At 29.0% G+C, this 19,585-nt stretch overlaps 1 protein-coding gene across 1 annotated transcript in view; it reads right to left on the bottom strand.

The window, feature by feature from the left end:
- Positions 1 to 1,016: 1,016 nt before the first annotated feature.
- LOC136972615 (transcription factor Sox-7-like) overlaps positions 1,017 to 19,585 on the bottom strand; it is a 33,874-nt gene continuing 15,305 nt past the window's right edge. The window contains exon 2 of the mRNA XM_067267190.1: positions 1,017 to 3,646. Coding sequence (XP_067123291.1) covers positions 2,451 to 3,646 — 1,196 coding nt within the window. The 3' untranslated portion in view covers positions 1,017 to 2,450. The remainder of the gene's footprint in view (positions 3,647 to 19,585) is intronic.

Here is a 19,585-nt window from a genome sequence, read left to right as displayed (position 1 = left end):
TTATAAAGTTTCGATATAAATTAAATAGATAAATAGTATTAAATATTAAATTAAATACGATTTTATCTTTTATATATTTATATTCGAATCGATTTTATATTAATTTTTTGAAGATTAATTTAAAGTATTTTGTCTATAAATTTCGAATTTTAATGTAATGTAGTAATTAATATAGTCTATCTTTAATTAATTTTAAGAATATTTTAATACAGTAAACCCTCGATTTAACGAACTAATTGCAGGATTGTCGAAAGTCCGTCAAATCAAATATGTCTTAAAAACATACATTAATAACGAGCTTAAAATTCGCAAGTGCTAAAATGTTATTATGATGTATAAGTATGAGTAAAATAGTAATGTAATGTACTGTACAATAGCCTATATTGAGTAATTTATTCTCATTGACTCATTGTTCCAACCTTTTAGCCTGTTCTATTTGAGAACAAAAAGGTTTTAAATTCGTTGTTCGTTATATCCGAAATCTGTTAAATCGGGGAAGATTAAATCGAGGATTTTCTATATTTAGAAACTATATAAGTTTAGGTATTAAGTTTGTTTAAATTAAATTCGATTGGAAAAACATTATATATTAAATTATTGCTGTCTTAGTAAAGGAGAGGTAAGCAATAAGTTTGCAATAAAATAGTTTAGAGTACTAAGTTACGTACTATACATTTTATAATAGAAAAAAGAGGCGACTAAGAGTAATCTCATTTCATGATCTCTTTTAGTTATATTGACATCTCCTATGTTTATCTAATCCACAAGATTGGGAGGTGGCATTATTAAATATTGTTTTATTCAAAGCCGGAGTTTAAACTTAATTTTCGTTATTTCAATCATAATGATTTTGTTTAAAAATTAACAATTATTATCTATTGTAAAATGTAACAATTGGTGCGTGCTGTACTGTAAGCTGTAACATTCAATATGTTAGAAATTATGATGCTTAGTATCTATTATAAATCATGGTAGTTTGTTTACGTGAAAATAATAATAATAAATTAATTTCATAATTTCCATTGAACAATTTTAATGTGGAAAAATCTCTTGTACAACAATCAGCATTTCCCGCCGAAACATCGTTATACAAACACTTGAAAATTTAACATTATATTTTAAATCTTTTGTACACATCGTTGGGAAGACGATCTTTTGTGGTGCAAGTAGAAAAAAATTCGATATTAAGGAAGAGGTTTACAAGAACAAATAAGACATTTTGATTTGTGTCTTGTTTTTTACTAGACTACAGGCATTGATAGAATGTCATATCATACAACTTTAACAGTGAGAAAAACCTCCTCCCATATATATAGTAAATAAGTTCTAGAGTACTTTATAAAGATCATTTACAAACATAAAATATTATCCGAAAACTCGTATACAAACGAGCTTCCATTTGAGACAGATAGAAACATCAGAGAAAAACTTTATTAAAAATTTTTTAAATTAATTTCTGAGCAAATTCTGACGTATTATCGTTAATTTTTAGATAAATGTACACGTGTTTACTTACATAAGATACAGAATCTGCATATATATATATACACTCAACGCATATGATGGCCTCTTTCTATATGTCAAACCGTTATAAATTCTATATAGTAGGCTACGGTTTTGAAGGCACACATCCTGTCTTCTTTTATTTTCAAATATATATTTTATGTTTGTTCTTTGGATGAATAACGTTTGACCGTTTCCTTTGACGAAAGGCACAATATTCATTTATTGGATTCATTTTTCAAGGCACTTCACAAAAAATGATTATTTAACTTATTCTTATTAAACGTAATTCGTTAAAATTATACTTCACTGTACATACAACCTCTTAAACAACTCGTTTACAACATTTTATACAAGTAAAAATACTGATTATGATGATAGGAGGCAAAGAAAAAATAATATAGATAAGATGTAAATGTATACGGACTTCGATATAAGAGGTGTTTTCTTTAAGTAATTGATAGAAAGAATGTCTTAAAAGCAGCTATAGCGTACTTATAAAACTAAAATAATGTATAAATTCGGATATGAATGTAAAATAGGTAATACCTTTTCTCTTCTTTGATTTAGGAACCGAGTAATATAAATTTTTAAAAATATAACCTCCATATAAAGTATCAAGTCTTAATTTCCACAAATGTGGAGTGAAATGCAAAAGTATTCAATAGTCAAAATATCCGGGTTCACATGATTTTCTAGTTACCTCGTTGTAGGCTTCATTTACAAACCCATCTTTCAATATGAAGCTTCGAAACAGAAATCATCTCCACTTCTACACACTGAACGGAAAGTTTTCACTCTATGTATTTGTAAATAGTTTTTGCTTCCTTCAACGAAGCAGATTTTTCATGTGATGATATTAAAAGTTGGACATCACAATCTACTAATTCGTAGCAACAAAGAAATGTCTCGAAGTCTCTAGTCCTTGCAATATAGTTTTGGTTAAATCACGACATTATGTGTCGCGTAGCTGCTAATGCTTCGATAAGTGCAGAAGCAGATTCTGTAGAAGGCTCAGATTTTACTGTAACGTTACTCCCGTACATAGGCATAGATGATGTATTAGGGACGGAAGTATGGTTGGTGTCGTACGAGACATCCGACTGCGAACAGTCTTCTTGATGATAGATCGATGCTTCTCCTTCGCATCCTTGTTGATAAGAATAATGCGATTGGGCGTAACTGTAACCACCGGGATAATTTTGAGACGTCTTTAGATATTGCTCGAATTCATTTCTATCGACATCAGCTACATATTCTGAGTCCGTATACGACTGTTCATTGGAATAGTATGGTTGAAATTCGGACGGATGATAGTAAGAAGGAGGCCGATAGGCTGAAATCCCGTTTTGTAAGGCACAGGATGGTCTATCTGAACAATTCGGTGATTTTGATTGGTGATAATAAGATTGTTGATTTATATAACCACAACCTGGTGTATAACCACATGTGCCTGATGTAATTAAAGCTCTCAAAGTCGGTAAATTACTCGAAAGTCCTTGAGGACCCACAACTTGAGTCATACGATGCCGGAAGGGAGGACGGATGTTCTTTAAGAAGGTAGAAGATTCGCTAAATTTGGACATCAATTGGCTGACTGGATTCTCCACTGTAGGGCCGTGAGATAGATCAACAGCTTCTTTATTTCCAGTTGCGAAGTGGAAACCTTCTTGTTCACAAGGCTCTATAGGGGACATTTCTGGTGTAGGGAGAGACCTTATTAACGGATCAGCAGAAACAGGAGCCGATGGTGCTTCGGATTGCGCTGCGTAGGAAGGTTGGTAAGAACTTTCGTTTCTTCTTGGATGAACAGCTTCAGAGCAAGGACTCCCATGAGGTGAAGATTCGGGTGTTTGGATTCCACAAAATTCAGAAGAATTCGGCATAAGATTGCCAGAATAGTTCATACCAATCTCTCCGGGAAAGGCATATTCTGCTCCTAAACCAGAAGAATATGATAATGACGATTGAGGAGATGATGGGGAATTTCCAGCAAGTTTTCGACTTCCACGTTTAGATGTTTTCCTCCGTCTCGGTCTGTATTTGTAGTTGGGATAATCTTGCATATGTTGCACTCTTAATCTCTCAGCTTCTTCGACATAAGGACGTCTTTCTTGGGGGGTTAAACTCCTCCACTTCTTACCTAAGATAAGAAATGTGAAAATTATCAAGTGATCACACTTATACTAATGTTAAAATATAAAATATATATACTAAAACTAGGTAACTTATCTATCATCCGAGCTTGAAAACGTTTTTAATTACTCATTGAAGCATAAATGTCTCTTAATTCTTATCTCGTATGAGATATAAACATTTACAGAACTATCAACAATTTGTTAATAACGACATTTTATCACGATAGATCATCTTATACAAACTTTTTCCTTAATTAGGCTAAATGAATCGAGTCTGAGATTGAAATCTTCTTTAAATGCGAATATATCATAATATTTGTTTAACAATGCGTTTACGAGATAAACCAACATATATTTAAGTCTTCTCTGAAAACAATAAATGTTCATGTTTTTCTAAAATTCTCTCAAATTAAAATATATTGTTTAATATATTAAACATCTCTACTAGACTTAAAAATAATATTTTCTCAGTTAAGTAATAATAATATATAATTAATTTTATTAGATTGACCTAAATCGATTGCAACATCCACTCTCTCTCTCTCCTGATAAATTAGTCACACTCTCTACGTAAATTTAATATTAAAATTGATCGTATTTACGAAATTTTCATAATTTTAGATTTATATTTATATGTCCTGTTATTATATAATTTTTAATGAGAAATTAATGATATAGGCCTAGTCAATTTCAAAACTTATCTTAGGTTCATTGCTACAGAGTTTTAAACGGAACAATAACATAATGAATGACAAAAGACAAATTTTTGCTTGTTGAGACTCCACCTCGCAAGAAAATAAATATGCGTGAAAAACGTGAATCACGATGAAAAGATGTAAAGGAAACATCCATGAATATTTCACACATATAAAGTTAGAACACTCCCCTCTTATTCCGATTTTGTAATTTTATACATTAAATTATGAAAATCTTTCTTCTAATATAAGATTATAATCTCTGTCGAGCAAAATTTAAGCTTTATATAAGGCATTTAATGCGTTATAATTTAATTCTACCCAATTTTTTTTTTTTTTTTTTGTATGATGTTACATTTAAATAACTTCGACCTTAGAAAAATATCCAATTTTTAATTGATTACTAAAATTGTTTCAGCTGATGCAACTAGGTTTTCTTAATTTGCAAAATATACTTAAAGCTACAAAATTCAAAAACTTATTTGTTGAGTCAAAGATATTTCATTTTAAAGCCTGTAATAAAGACGAACGTATTAGAATTTTGTATTTTAAAAGCCAGAAAAATATATTATAAAATATTATTTAGAAGAAAACGTTCTAAATAATATAATAAACTGTTAAAATGATATATTTAAAGTCCATAATTGATGCCGTGCCTACTATATATAGGCCTATATTTAATGCCCAGACTGAAGACACACCTCTAAAAATAAACTTTTAAAGAGTTCAGTTGGATGTTGCTTATATTACGCAAAAGAAATTAAAACTTAAAATTCTGGCAAGGAAAGAAGCATCATTTTCAAATTTAGTAAACCGTGAAACATTTTACTATTTAAAAAACTTTCATCTGCAAGGCACCCCATGGCCTAATTTTGACTGTAGGCCGAATATTATCGAAGTGCTTTATATTGGATGTACCGTAGAACTCATTTGATCGATGGTTAAGGGTTAGAAAAGACAGAGCCGCCGTAATTATGTCCTGGGCGGCTACCGTACGTGCTATGAGTGACGAATATTGTAGTCCAGATATTTCTTAGGTCGGTAGCTGTCGGCCGGACATCGAACCCAGTTTGTAGAACATCCAATGTAAAAATGCCGACTACAAACTTTGGGATAATCTCTAGCTCGAGGCTAAAACATCTGCATTTTTGTGATTCGTATCGAAGGGGGAGAGGAAAGGTTTTGTGCTTTATTTTTATCATTAGTTTCTATCTTCTTTATGGTACGTTTCTGATTAGTAGGCTATCCACGTAAAGGATGAACTTTCATATTGTGAACAACTCGTTAACTATTGGTTCTAAACGGTGATAAATAGACCTTTCATCGATAAGCTCTGTATAAATTTATTATAAAATTAGTCCGATGAAAAATAACATTGCTAACAAAAAATAAGTTTTAAAAATTTATGAAAATAAGAGTGTCATTTAATGGTAAACATTTACCATAAATTATCATTTTCTAAGCTTAATTAGCGCGATACGCTACAGAAAGTTACACTTCTTAATTATTCGAAACTACACAAATTATTCAATATTTAGAGAATTTTTTATTATTATTTTATTAGTTTAAAATATTAAAATAAATCAGTAATAACTTTTCCTATTAGTAAAATATATTTAGAATAATTAATTAATTTTAAACAATTCAAATTATGAAGCAATAATTACAGAAAGTATCGCAAATTATATTAAAAGTATGCATTATTATATTTAGAAATCTTAATTAAAGCTGTAAAGTTTGTTAAACTAATATATGAAATTTAAATACTGTACATTAATTTTTTCAATGAAGTCAAGTCATTATTGAATTTAATTTTAAATAATAATCTTTTAATTTTTCGATTAAATCCGTTGTTTAAATATTAGAAAAATGATTTTGTTTTTTGTTATTTTAATGATATTTTGTTATAGAGTTTCTGTTTAAATAATTAATCCCACTTAAATGACATCATATCTTTATAAGTATTAATATAAATACACCATTTAAGGGAAGTTGTTGGTTAACTTCTCCATCAGAATTTTAAACATCTTTACCTTGGAATATATTCATAATGTGGAAGTTTTAACTATAAATCTGTCAAGTGCTAATTGCACACATGAGTTAGTTTTATTGCAGTCCTTAAAGGCAAAAGATTCTTAGTTGTCTCTGTTCTCAGAACGAGCAATATGCCAAAAAGAGGACACGCTTTTCTTCCATATTCCGTCACGGTCAGCTTGACTAGTAGGCCTACAAAATGACTCATAGTGCTCGGATAATTTAACGTTTGCAGGTGTTCCTTTCAACGCTCACACCCACCTACGAACAGTTCGTGGTGCTCTATAGTGGGTGTTCCCCAATTTCGACCATTATATGCCAATAATTATCCATGCATTTTTCCTCTTTAGCCTTAAACTATTCCATTAATTTTCAATTAAAATAAAATTGTTAATACTACTTAGATTGCTAAATTATTGCTACTTCCTCCTCTATAAATTTCAAACTTTGTAAGTAAAGAAGTTCGTTATCCATAATAGACAACAAGGTAACGGTTTCATAATTTTATTCATTATCTGTAGAGCATGCTTTTCTCCGACATTCGAGTCACGTGGGATGGGAAAATGCGTAACACGAGTAGCTCTAACGTGATCTATCGGTGTGCAGAAACGTCACGAACCGCTAAAAGTTTGCACTTTCCTGTATGTGGGGTCTGTTATAACCTACGTCTTCATTAAGCCACGTTCTTCGATACAGCTTCAAGCTTAAAAATAATCGAATTTTCTTTATCCTTATAGCTATTTTTTTAACTGAAGGATATCCTTCACTTTAGTCACAACCTATATAACAAGAATATAGAAGGACGACAGTCCTAATTCCCAAAGAACTGGTTAGATATTCGGAACACAAAAGTAGGGTGTTTGCGGTGGAAAAAAGGAAAGGACACCTATCCGCCTACTATTTACACCCCACCTTTATTTTTGTAACTTTATAAACCTTCATCAAAATATCTGATAGTTTCATAAATATTGAATATTTAGATTCTTCAATAAACTATAGGACGACGCCCCGAAAGTCCTTCTTCCTTCAGAGTTCGACTAAAGTCAGTCACGATTAAAGGGCGGAGCCTGTGGATTTCGAAATTCGTGACCAAACTTTTGTACGTGTCGGATTTTACTATTCCTTCCATGATATTTCTGTTTGGTAGAAAACGCCCAGATAAACATGCTCACGATAAACTTTTTTCTTATTTTTTTAATTTTTTGCTAATTTCAATAGAGTTATTTTGCTTGTATCAGTTCAGAATCTTTCTTATTAACTCTGATAAGAATGTTTGATACTTAATCGCTCAATGAATAATAATAATTGACGTGTTATTTACTTCTCATTATAAGGGATTATCAGAAGATCTTACCTTTGTCTTCCCACTTGTTTTTTTTTCCTTCTTCTTAAATATAAATAAAATTACATGCTCAATTTTATATATTTTAAAGTTGTTTTTAAGAGGGATAAACATCTTATTGTTTCTTACAAAAATTCAACTTTTATGACTTAATTAAGTAAAATTAGACTAATTTAAAGAAAGAATATTTAGGTTAATAGTTATATACTTGTATAATTGCTTTCTTTTGTGTGGGATCGATATCAAATAAGTTTTAAATTTCTAGTGATTTGCTAGATGCAAGTTATATATGCTTACATACAAGAATATAAACAATTACGTGTTCTTATATATGATATCTCGTATATAAAACACAATTCTTTCTGTATTATTAGGGAATGATACCATTCATATTATAGATTTAGATCTATTGACTACTCAATCCTCGCTATATGTTCATCCGACACAGTAGAAACTGCAGTAAAGAACGTACAGCCTAATAAAAGCTAGCTATATATAGTAAAATCTTTCTATTTACTACCTTAATTAGAACAGCAGGCCCACTTATAACAATATACAGTATGGTAGTTACGTTATACATATAGAAAATTATTTTGTAAAGACGATTTTAAAACCTATGAAATTGTAAAAATAAACTAATTTACAATATAAAAGCATGTTATGTACAGTACACGGTAGAATTATAAGTTTATACATAGATATATAGATGAAGACATTTAATAAGTCTACATTGTATGGTTATAACATGCAAAATATTTATTCAAAAACACCTAAGTTATAAATATACGTACTATTCTATGGATATAATACGTATCCATACTATTTCATATTTCATATACTGACTTCATACTCAGTGAGTTCGTAAGAATTCTTAGAAAATAGATTGCGTGCATTGGTAGACTGGAATATGAGAATAAGTATTTTCTTATCACTAAACTTGAGTTATATTAAATTTTACTCAACGCTTTCAATATTTTGTAATAGTACAAATAATTAAGTAAATAGTTGTGTATAAAATTCTATATTCTTATATAATAAAGGAAAGACGTATTAAATACAAAATTATAATTGGAAAATGAGTATTATATAGTTTCAGTAGCATGTAGTACCGCAACAAAGTATTAAATTTGATCATTATCGGATTAATTAAATTCCGTACAGATTCTAACAAACAAATCCCTAAAAATAAGCAGGTTAGATGATAGCGATTACTTAAAATGATAGGACGGGAGGAAGAAATATCTTTCAAGATGATTTCGGCAAACGTTTTCAGAAGAGCAGAAAATTTAGCGACAAGTCTAGATGGGTTTTTAATTCGTCGGTTCTTACTAAGTACAGGACCGTAGAGGGTCACACTTGAGAAAAGAACCAGGGGAAAAAATTCCAAGACAGTCATGTGAGGGGGAGGGAAGCTATTTCAAACGCCGACAGAGCAAAGCGGTTTCTTTTTCGCAGAAACCAATTACGAATCACACACACACACATACACACAGAAAAAAGAGAGAGGAACTCTTACTAAAACTTCACTAAACTGTCCCCCTAAAGGAGGATAAAGGGGGCCACTACACGTTTCCCATTGCTGTATGTAGCCGAAATCGTTTCCATGCCGTTCATTAGAGGACAGTGGTCCGAAATTAGTCTGGCAAATGTCCAAGTTGCGTGAGTGTATTCAACGCCTCTTTCCTCCTACCTGTATTCCGCTAAAGAAAAGTCGAATAGGCTCTTTTTCGAATTACTCCAACCACAAAAATTCTCCCCAATAATATATTACCTACAAACAAATTACTAGAGTCTGCTAACTATAACTGAATTCTCTCATTTGCTGGGGAAAAAGTGCATGTAAACTCTCCTACGCTGTTTTTATCGTTAATGGGACGTAAAAAAGTCATTTTGGTATATAAATTATCGAGTGTTTCGAGTATTTTATCGCAGTATAATTATTAATATACGAAACTTTCATTGTCTATTCTTTACACTAATTAATTTAAGAATGTTTTTGTTGGTTTAATAGCAAAGAAAAATTTATAAATAATACAAAGAAAAACTTCTTTTCAATTAAGATAAGAACTCCTAATAAGAAAATTTGAATATAATTCTAAATAATTAAGAATTATTCATTAAAAAAATGACATTCTGAATGGAAATGTTATATTAATAACAATAAGATCTAAATTTAAGTAATGAATAGGTTCATGGCGTTTTAATTTCCATGAAAAATGCGACTAATTTAAAAGAAGAAACAAAAGGAATAATTAAATACAGAAAAATTAATGATACAGATATAAATATGACTGAAAAAAGTAGATATGTAACGAAGATTTCTTGTCATAAAAAATTTACTAAGCCAAATTTTAAAATGATTTATTAATTCTGCTGTGTTTTAAAAGCTTTATTCTTAATTTTGATTCATTTTTATAAGGGAGAATTAAAATATGGCAACTGATTATACATAATTTAAATAAATAAAAAGTTTTGGCGTTTTCATTTATAAGTAACATTTAATAATTCACGTTCTTTACAATAGAGCAAAATATTAATAAATGCCAGACTTTTTTCTATTAACTTTTCAATTTTTATAAGTAATTTATATCAAACATTACTTTTGATTGTAATTGGTAATCGTTATACTATGAAAATTTACATGCAGAAACTTGTAATTTTTTTTTCCTACTTTCTTAAAGGCCTATATATATATCTTATAAAAGGTATACAGTATGTGTAATGTCATTTATATAAAAATAACTTTTTGTAATAATTTATATGAAAAATAACAATAAAATTTAAAAAATTACTTATATTTTACTGTTTGTTAGCATCATTTCCTTTATATTATTCGAATTTATGTATATTAATGAAAGTGATTAAAGTAGGAGGATATGCATTAGAAATGTAAGTTTTCTGATGGATTAGGGCTCATTGCCACTACAATGATTACAAGTAACCGAAAAACCGGATATCGTCTATCGTAGGACCACAACTTAAACACTATTCTTGTCTAAAAACAGCGACGAAAATAACTTTCTGATAAGGAGACGTCAGCAACACACAGATCATCATCTCCTTAAAGCATAAAATTATAATTACAGTCTTTCATCTACCATAATTAACTATAAATTGGTCGTAATTTTGAGGGAATAAACTCGATAATTTAGCAAATTTTCTTTTATATTTAATTTCTGCCTTACAAAATACCCGAAAAAAATCACTTTAAAATCCATCATTTAAAATAATTAACTAAGTTTATCTTATGAGTTATCTGGGGGGATGTTTGACCACAAGTTCCGCTCCGCAGGATTTATTTTAGCTACAGAAACGTGAACGGTGCGATTTTCTGGGGGAAACAGCGTTGAACTACCACCTTTCACGAGAATGGCCCCCTGCAAACCCCGCCAGCGACAACCGCAACTACTATCCAATTTGGGATGAGAAAGAGGAAGATTTATAGCTTTAATGTTCATAATATACACAACATGTAAAATATTATTTACACGTCGGCCCAGATGTGATTTTTCCAAAATATATGCTTTTTAGATGTTAAAATGAGCTTTATGGACCCAATTTAATTATTGAAAGTCGGAAGGTTGTATATGAAAATTGCAGCTTACCAAAATAACTTTTGTTGGCTTTATAATAAATTTCACATATTATATAACGTGATTAAATTTTATTTTCATGGCAATTTACTGAAAATTTCATAAAAGACATGACTTGAAATATGTTCGGTTTGTTAGTTTCTAGATGCGTGTGTATCGGAGTGATTAGCAATTTGTATGTTTAAAAATGGATAAATAAGTAGATTTTTATGTAAAATATTCGTTAATTACAGCATTTAATGTATTATGAGATGTAAAACGATCTAAAATCAGACACGGAAGTTACGTTTCTTGAATATCTCAAATAACATGTACTATTATTCTTTATGCAGTATTAAACTAAAAGAAGTTTACGAGTTTTTAGTTACATTATTTATCTTAATTTATCTTGTTTTATGATTTATTCTATATAAAATACATTTAATACTCTCTGTAATTTCAAAATTTTGAACTTAATCACATCTAAATAAAGTAATTTAGACATTTTTTTTTTAAACAAAAAAATTCGTTTTCACACACTTATAAATATATAATTGAATTTTCCTACCTATAAACGAGGTGAATAACATTAAAACAAAACAAAAATCGAAAGATAACGGTACTTATTGTTATCATCATAGCATCAACGTCACCACATCAAAGCAGAATAGCAAGCTAGAAGAACACTTCCGCATTGGATAATAATAAAAGATGATGTCGAAAACGTATTCAATAATGGACTCTTCAATAATAATTACTATAATCTACAAAAATCATAACCGAAATGGTAGATCTAAATACGAGTAGAACGGGAATAAAGATTTACTCTTTGAAGAGGCACCAGGTAGGAGAAGGTTATAACCCCTACCTGAAACCCTTCCCCTCGATTTTTTTGATGACCTTTTCTATGACCTATCTTCATTATTTTCCTTAGCATCGAAGAGAATGGATCGTGCCCTGAGTCCTGTCTGCGTGACATCAGAAGCACGAAGTGTACGCATGACGAATGAGATAAACAACCTGACAACTTGTTTGTCGACATTTCCGCTAATTAAATTGCTGACAAAAATAGATCTTTTTGGCGTTGACAACTTTCCTATAAAGGCAAATCTACGATCAAAATATTTTGAATTCCCTACAGTCTAGACGAGTAATAAGATCTAACGATCTGACATAACTATTGAATGTAAATACACTACTTAATCGATAAATTATAATTTAACTCGAATGTTTTGGTTAAGTTCCTAACTATAAATTGATTTCTGTCTGCTCTGTATGTATCAAAACATTAATCACAGTCAATTGCCTTACGGGTTTTTTATGCCACATTTGTCGAAAATGTAATTAAATTATGCAAATTGATTTATATTTAAAAAAATAAACAAATGATCTCAGCATTTTATAAAATAAATACAAATTAAGTTAAAGTTATTATAGTATACGATAAGATGCCGCCTATTGCTTGCAGAACTTGTCGCTAAAAGTTGCATAAAATAGAAACCGCGCGTAAAATCTTTTAAAATTGCAGAATATTAAACAATAAATTCAACTTTTATTATAGTATAAACTAATATAAAAATTATATTTGACATACAGTTCCAATAATCTAAATCGTTACTTTCTAAGAAATTTTATAGACGAAGAGACAGACAGACAGACGAAGGAAAAATTCGATTGTCTGACGTTATTATTTTTCAAGACAATTCACCTTTTATATTCAGGTAAAAGTTAACCCCTTTCAGATCCCTATTCCGCTACACCCTAATATTATACCAATAGGGACCCAAAAGAAGATATGTCTATCACAATACCTAAAAATCTTAATTTCCTAGGCTTTAGTATGGAAGAAATGCTACAGACTAGACTTCAGACAAACTGATAAAGAAGATTAAGCAAATTTTGTAGGTTATTTACTAACATTATCAGAGATATTCACAAATTACTTTATGCATAACAGTTTTATTTTATCGCATAATTTGAAATTTTAAAATATTTATTCATTACGTTAATTTATATTAACTTAGCTCTAAAATGCTCAATGTTTTCTAATAATTTTATTAATATTCTCTAATACGATAACATTTAGGCTATATAATCTAATTGTCTTCAATAATGCAAAAAAAGTACTAAAAATAAGAATTTGCTTCATGTTTTAATTGCTTTTTAAGAAAGAATTTTCGGCATTATATTCTTACAATTCCAATTATAGAAATCTATTTTTTCAATAAAACTTTATTTTAATTTATATTTATTAACTGTAAAACAGGTTCAGTTAAATATATTTAGTACAGTAGCCTACATGAAAATTTAATGAAATTTCGAAATTAATTTCACACCATGCAATTTACATTTCTCAATTTTAATCCTTTTTCAACGGCAGATTTTTATAAAAGATATAATTAAAAATATATTAAAACTTTTATATTTTTTAAAAATAAACTAAGGCAAAAATTATTAATTTAAAATATATTTTTGTACTTGTCACGTTAAAAGCAAGTAACTACTAAAATCTCTTGACCATTTTCTTGGTATTTCCGTTTAATAAATTAAATAATGGTCAGTCAACTCAAACTGTCTGGTACAATACTAAAAACTGTTAGGAAAAAAATTTAAATCATTTACATAAAATATACTCACAAATAACTTAAATTAACAATATAATCAATATTCATTGTATAAGTAACGACCATTGAGTCGCAAGTGCAAATCATGTTGTAATCTGATAATTTACTTGGGTTGATGTCATTTGAGCTACACACACCAGTCGAGTCAGTTATTTTTGATTCTTAAGATGCATTTTTGTAAGCCCTTCCCAAACCCTTCTACTCCATTAATATCCGGATCACGAAGTCGGCCATGCTGCAAGCTATCTACTGATTTATGAAGACTTGACAAAGATTGTTGATCGTACAGACTTGTTGCTTGGATAAATGTTGCTTAACAAAACTATAGATTTTATAAGAAAAAATTACTTAAATTCTCCTATTACAAGCTTCATTTATGAATAATTTAATTCGTCATCATTAACACGTTAACTACATTTTTCAAAACATTTCGCTTGTTACAACATAAATAATGACTTTCTTAACAATTGAACGTGAATTTTATAAAATAATTTTTATTTAAAATTATTATCCATACTTTATTATAATATATAAATCTACTTTATACGAGATTTTATTTTTTAAAGTAGTTTCGTACGTGCATTGCACGCAATATACTGGAAATTTGTTAATATTTTAAATATGCAAAGACATATCATGCATAAAATTTTATTTCTAAGGACACATTCTGTACATATTTCAAACAAAATATCATTATCGAATAGTGTTATACATAAATCGAATCTTACGTAAGGAAATTTTATAGTATTCTCCTCCCTCCTATAGAAGAAATAGAGAAAAACACCCCTTTCGGGTACATTCTACAAAGCAAAACGATGGGACTAGGCCAAGGACTCTTCAGAAACTTATTTTCCCTGAGGAAGTAAATGGGGGGATGGTTAATTCGATTCGTGGTTGGTTACCAAGGCGTGGTTGACATGTTGATGATGGTTCTGCTCTGGTATCGGGAACAGTGCGATGATTATATTAATGCTAAATAACTAGAAACGTTGAGTAGACGTTAAGCAACTTAGAATTATGATTCAAGCAATTAATTCAATAAAAAAAATATAGTTTTTGATAAATTAAATCATTCGAACCTTAATAAGGATTAGCAACTTTAAAGAAATACGAAGTTTTTCGACGAACTACGGGGAGTAGAAAAAGGTTATTAAACTATGAAGCGGAAAAAATGTAAAGGTCCCCCTAAGCATAGATCAAGGGGCAAGCGAGTGGCACGTGGAACAAATCCCACACTGCAGGAACACTCATGACATGACGTCATTGGCCACCGTTTCCCATGGAGTCATGCTGAGTGCTACCGGTCCTTCTGTTGTCAGATAAGATGCAATTTTGTTAGAATATAAGGCCTTTGACTTCGGTATTAAACGCGTTTTTACAATTCGTGATAATTTCAAGAATATGTTAAAATGAAAAATTCGAGCTACTTTTGTTGCTACGGTATGTTATAGAATGGTAATCTTTAAAGTAAAAATTCATGTTGTTACTTAAAGCAAATGCGATATTGAATAACAAATAAATCTGTCGTTTTGTTTTATTTTTAATTTAATTTTTAGTTAAAAATTCTAATTTGCGTAAAAATGTCTGTAGCTATAAAATATTGGCTTGTTCTAAGATAATTCCTTAATGCTACAGCAGCTTTATAAACCTTAAAGGATAGAAAGATTAGGCTAAATTAAATACATCACAGATGCTACAATAAAGAATTTTTCTTTAAATTTTAACTAAAACTTGTTTATACTCTCTACTCTTAAAAATTTATACTCATTTCAAGTATAAATTCTATAAAAATGACTAATTCAAAAGCTGGATATACCCAACCTTAATAAGAGAAACTGTAATTGGCCAAGGAGCCATACCTTGCTGGTAACAAAATTAATCAAAAGATGAATATGATAAGTTATAAAATAAATTATACGAATGCAAATCTCATTGATTTTTAGCTTGCATTTATCTCACCTCTATATGAGAATTATCATCAATTTTTGCTATTTTCAGCTGCAGAAAATTAAGTGTCTCTTGCAGTTACAGAATTATACTCTGCTCTAGTATAACACTCAATAAAAAAAGAGTTTGATTCGACATTCAAAGTATAGATATCTTTCAGTATATCTAAGTATAGTATCAAAGTATAGTATAAAGTATAAGTATCAAAGTATAGATATCTAACAGTAGGCCTATGAAGAAAAGGACATTTTAAATATATAAAATTCGACAAAATCCTAGTCAACTATCATGTAAAGTCTTCGGGTGCTAGAGCATGAGATACTCTTAGAATTCGTATCAACTAAAGTATAGGTTGGAATTTTTCATCTTACTCTGCCAATTTTCAAGTACAGATAACGTCAGAACTGATAGATCACGGTGACGGAAATTATCCATTCGTATAAGTAGATAATGAAAGAAAATGGAGTACAAGGTGGTATTATTGATTTTAAAGAGTTTTCGGCATCATCCACGCATGATCACAGGTGGAACAGAAGTAGGAGCGTGGGAAAGACAGCACCTGTCGATGGACAAGATCGCTTGGAATGCGGTCGTGTCCGTCCTCAGAATAAGAAGACTGATATACTGCTAGTCAGTAGATGCTAAGGACTACCGTCCTTGTGCAGTCCACTGAATACTTGATTGTTAGTGAAGGACAGGTGGGGTGGAATTCATAAGATCCATTAAGGGATGCGTTCGCTTTCTAACTGACATGCAACTGAATTGATTTTAATGACTTTCGATTTATACAACTAACTACATATTTTATCTACTTTAGAAACTTGTCTCTTTAGTTTTAAGGACAGATAGGCATAAACAAAGAAAGGCTTATGATGTTCGGTGCTAATGAAAGGGAAGAAAGCATCTATTTTGATAGGAAAGTGAGAAGATGAATCGAATACTACGAAGGATTACTAGCCAAAAAATGGTTGTTAATACGTTTTCGAATTATTATAATATCTTAAGTCGAGTTTTAAAACATATTTCAATATTTATACATGTAAAATCAATAAATATTTTTAAAAATTTTAAATATTTCTAGACTCATAAAAGATGCTGAAGATTAAGAGAGCGGATCGAATTTTGTAAAAGTTTAATAAGTTTTAATATTTTTATAATATTTTAATTATTATTTAAATAGATTTTTTGGAAGATATTTTAAAATTATTAAACAATTTTTCTTCGAATTTTTACTTCTTCAGTCTGTACTAGAAAAATCAATCATGCAGCATTTATACAGCATGGGTTCTTTAACATATTTGTCATGTTTCATGCAGACCTAAATACAAATGTGTTCTGATATTATTATGCTTGAACTTTTTAATTAGTAACCGTAAATTTAAGATATTTTACCAGTATTTTATTTTAAAATAATATTTTTATATTGCGGGAAAATATCATGTAAATGTTACACGCTTCATTGTGAAGAGTTATCCTTAGATCAACCAAAATATTACACAAAAATTGGTGCTAAATCCTTGATCTATGAATTGAGAATATATGTATATACTGTATATATATTAATTTAAGAACGTTTCTCGTAATTCTTAATAAATTCGAAGAGTTTTTGATAAAATGTTTATAGAAAATTTGTCTAAAGTTGATAACACTTCTTTATTGAAGAGTTTCTCTTCAATAAAGGATTTGAAGGGGTTTGAAGCTTTAAATTTAAGAGAAATCTCTTAACAAATAATTTAATTTATTGAAAATAAATGTAAAAAATTGATTCAAAATTATTAAGAAATAAGAAATTTCGATAAAATGTTCAAAAAATAACGGGCAAAATTGTTGAAAAAATCTGTTTTTCAATATTTTTATGAAGTATAAACAATATGTTAATGCTTCTAAATTAATGGCATTATTCTTCGTAAACTCGTACAGTTTACAAAGAATAATGCCATCAATTTAGAATTAAAAAAAATTATACTTAATGATATTTTCTTAATTAAATTTTGATACGTTAAAGAAATCTTAAACAATTACAGTATATGAAATTTAAAGCATTATCTCGCCAAATGTAATATTTAATATTATATTTACACGAAAGATTTATATGAAATAAATTATACTAAAATTATTACCTTTTAAATGTTAACTTTTATAGTTATTTTGTTTATTGTAATTATAATTGGTTATATACAAAGTTTTACTTAAGATAAAACTTGGATACTTGATTTTCTCATAGAAAGATGTGTTCATTTTAAAACTTTATTTATATAAATGGAAAATAAAATATTTATTAATTAAACTTTCTTCTTAATATTTATTCTATACATTTTATTGAAATTTTATTAAATTTTTATAGATTAAAACCAATTAAATTTACACGAAAACTTGTAAAATTTTACTTTATAACTCGATTAAAATTTCTTAAGTAAAATGTAATTAAATTTTAAAAATGGATTTATTTTTATACGATTTATACGATAAATTATTCAGAAATTAAGCTTGTAACTTAGTCATAAACTATGTAAAAAACGAAGTATTGTTTTCAATTTCTGTAGATTTATTCTCTACGATGTATGCAGAACTTCACGCGTACAGTACATGCTATATTTTTTAAGTATTAAATTGAAAACAATGGATCTATATTATATTCGAATTACATAATTAAATCTATTTTCTCATTTTATATTATACAAAATGTAATTTTTAATATTTCCACGTTGAATCTGACAGGTCTAGACAGCAGCTGTACTGTAGTTTCTGTACAGGCTGTGTATATGTGTAACAGCTGCCTTTTTTAGCGACAAATGGGGCCTACTTCTAGCATAAACAACAAACATTCCTTTATAGTTCTGTCATATAAATTATATAGCATTTAGGTAAAATCCTTACTCACGTTTCTTTCAAATATATTAAATTATAGATTGCAACCATGCAAAACTAGTTGTTAATTTTTAAACAAAAGTTTCTTAAATTGTTCCTAAAGCCGAAATTAACAGTTAATAAGATTTTCTAGCCTCAAGGTTTTTCACTTTTTTGGATGTATTGCCGATAAAAGAAACCATTATGAGATAATTAAGTTTTTGTATGATTATTTATACATATATACCAGTTATTAAGCGAGCAATTTTAAGTAGTTTTATACTATAAAGTAATTTAATTTATATATTTACAGGTTTTACATCAAACTATAAGATTTATGGGCCTATAAATTTAAATAATGTAAGTAAGAATGGATGAAACTTTGTACGTAAAAGAGCAATTAATTAGGCATGTTAATATTCGAATACATATACTAATAGGTCTACATATTAAAAGGCTATAAGCTTACAAATATATTTATTAATATCTATGTTATAATGAGCCTTAAGCCTTGCAAGTCAGTTAATAAATATTTAATTTAGTGATAGCACTACATAGGACTTGCGTTTACTGTACTGGATAGTACAATAGTAGAAGAGAACCTATAAAAATCTGTTAACAGCAAAATTAGCAACCCGAAAGGATTGTTAATTTAGCCTGCTAATTGTAGCCTATTGGAAATGTAATGTATTTGTTAATATTTATGCTTAAAAAGGTCAACGTTATTAATATTTAGCCTGAAATTCTATTCGTTAGCTACACAATTATGCGTAAATTTTCATTATATTATGCAAAATTAACTATAAATGCTAAAAAAAATCTTTTATCCTATTGAGCTTTTAGATTTATAAATATGCGATACTCCAAGCGTATAATGTTACGA

The sequence above is a fragment of the Centruroides vittatus genome, unplaced genomic scaffold (assembly GCF_030686945.1).
Source record: "Centruroides vittatus isolate TY-2023 unplaced genomic scaffold, ASM3068694v2 contig_299, whole genome shotgun sequence".
In the NCBI taxonomy this organism is placed as follows: Eukaryota; Metazoa; Arthropoda; class Arachnida; order Scorpiones; family Buthidae; genus Centruroides; species Centruroides vittatus.
Note: the sequence above shows the minus strand (reverse complement) of the source record. Positions and strands in the feature narration are given on the sequence as shown.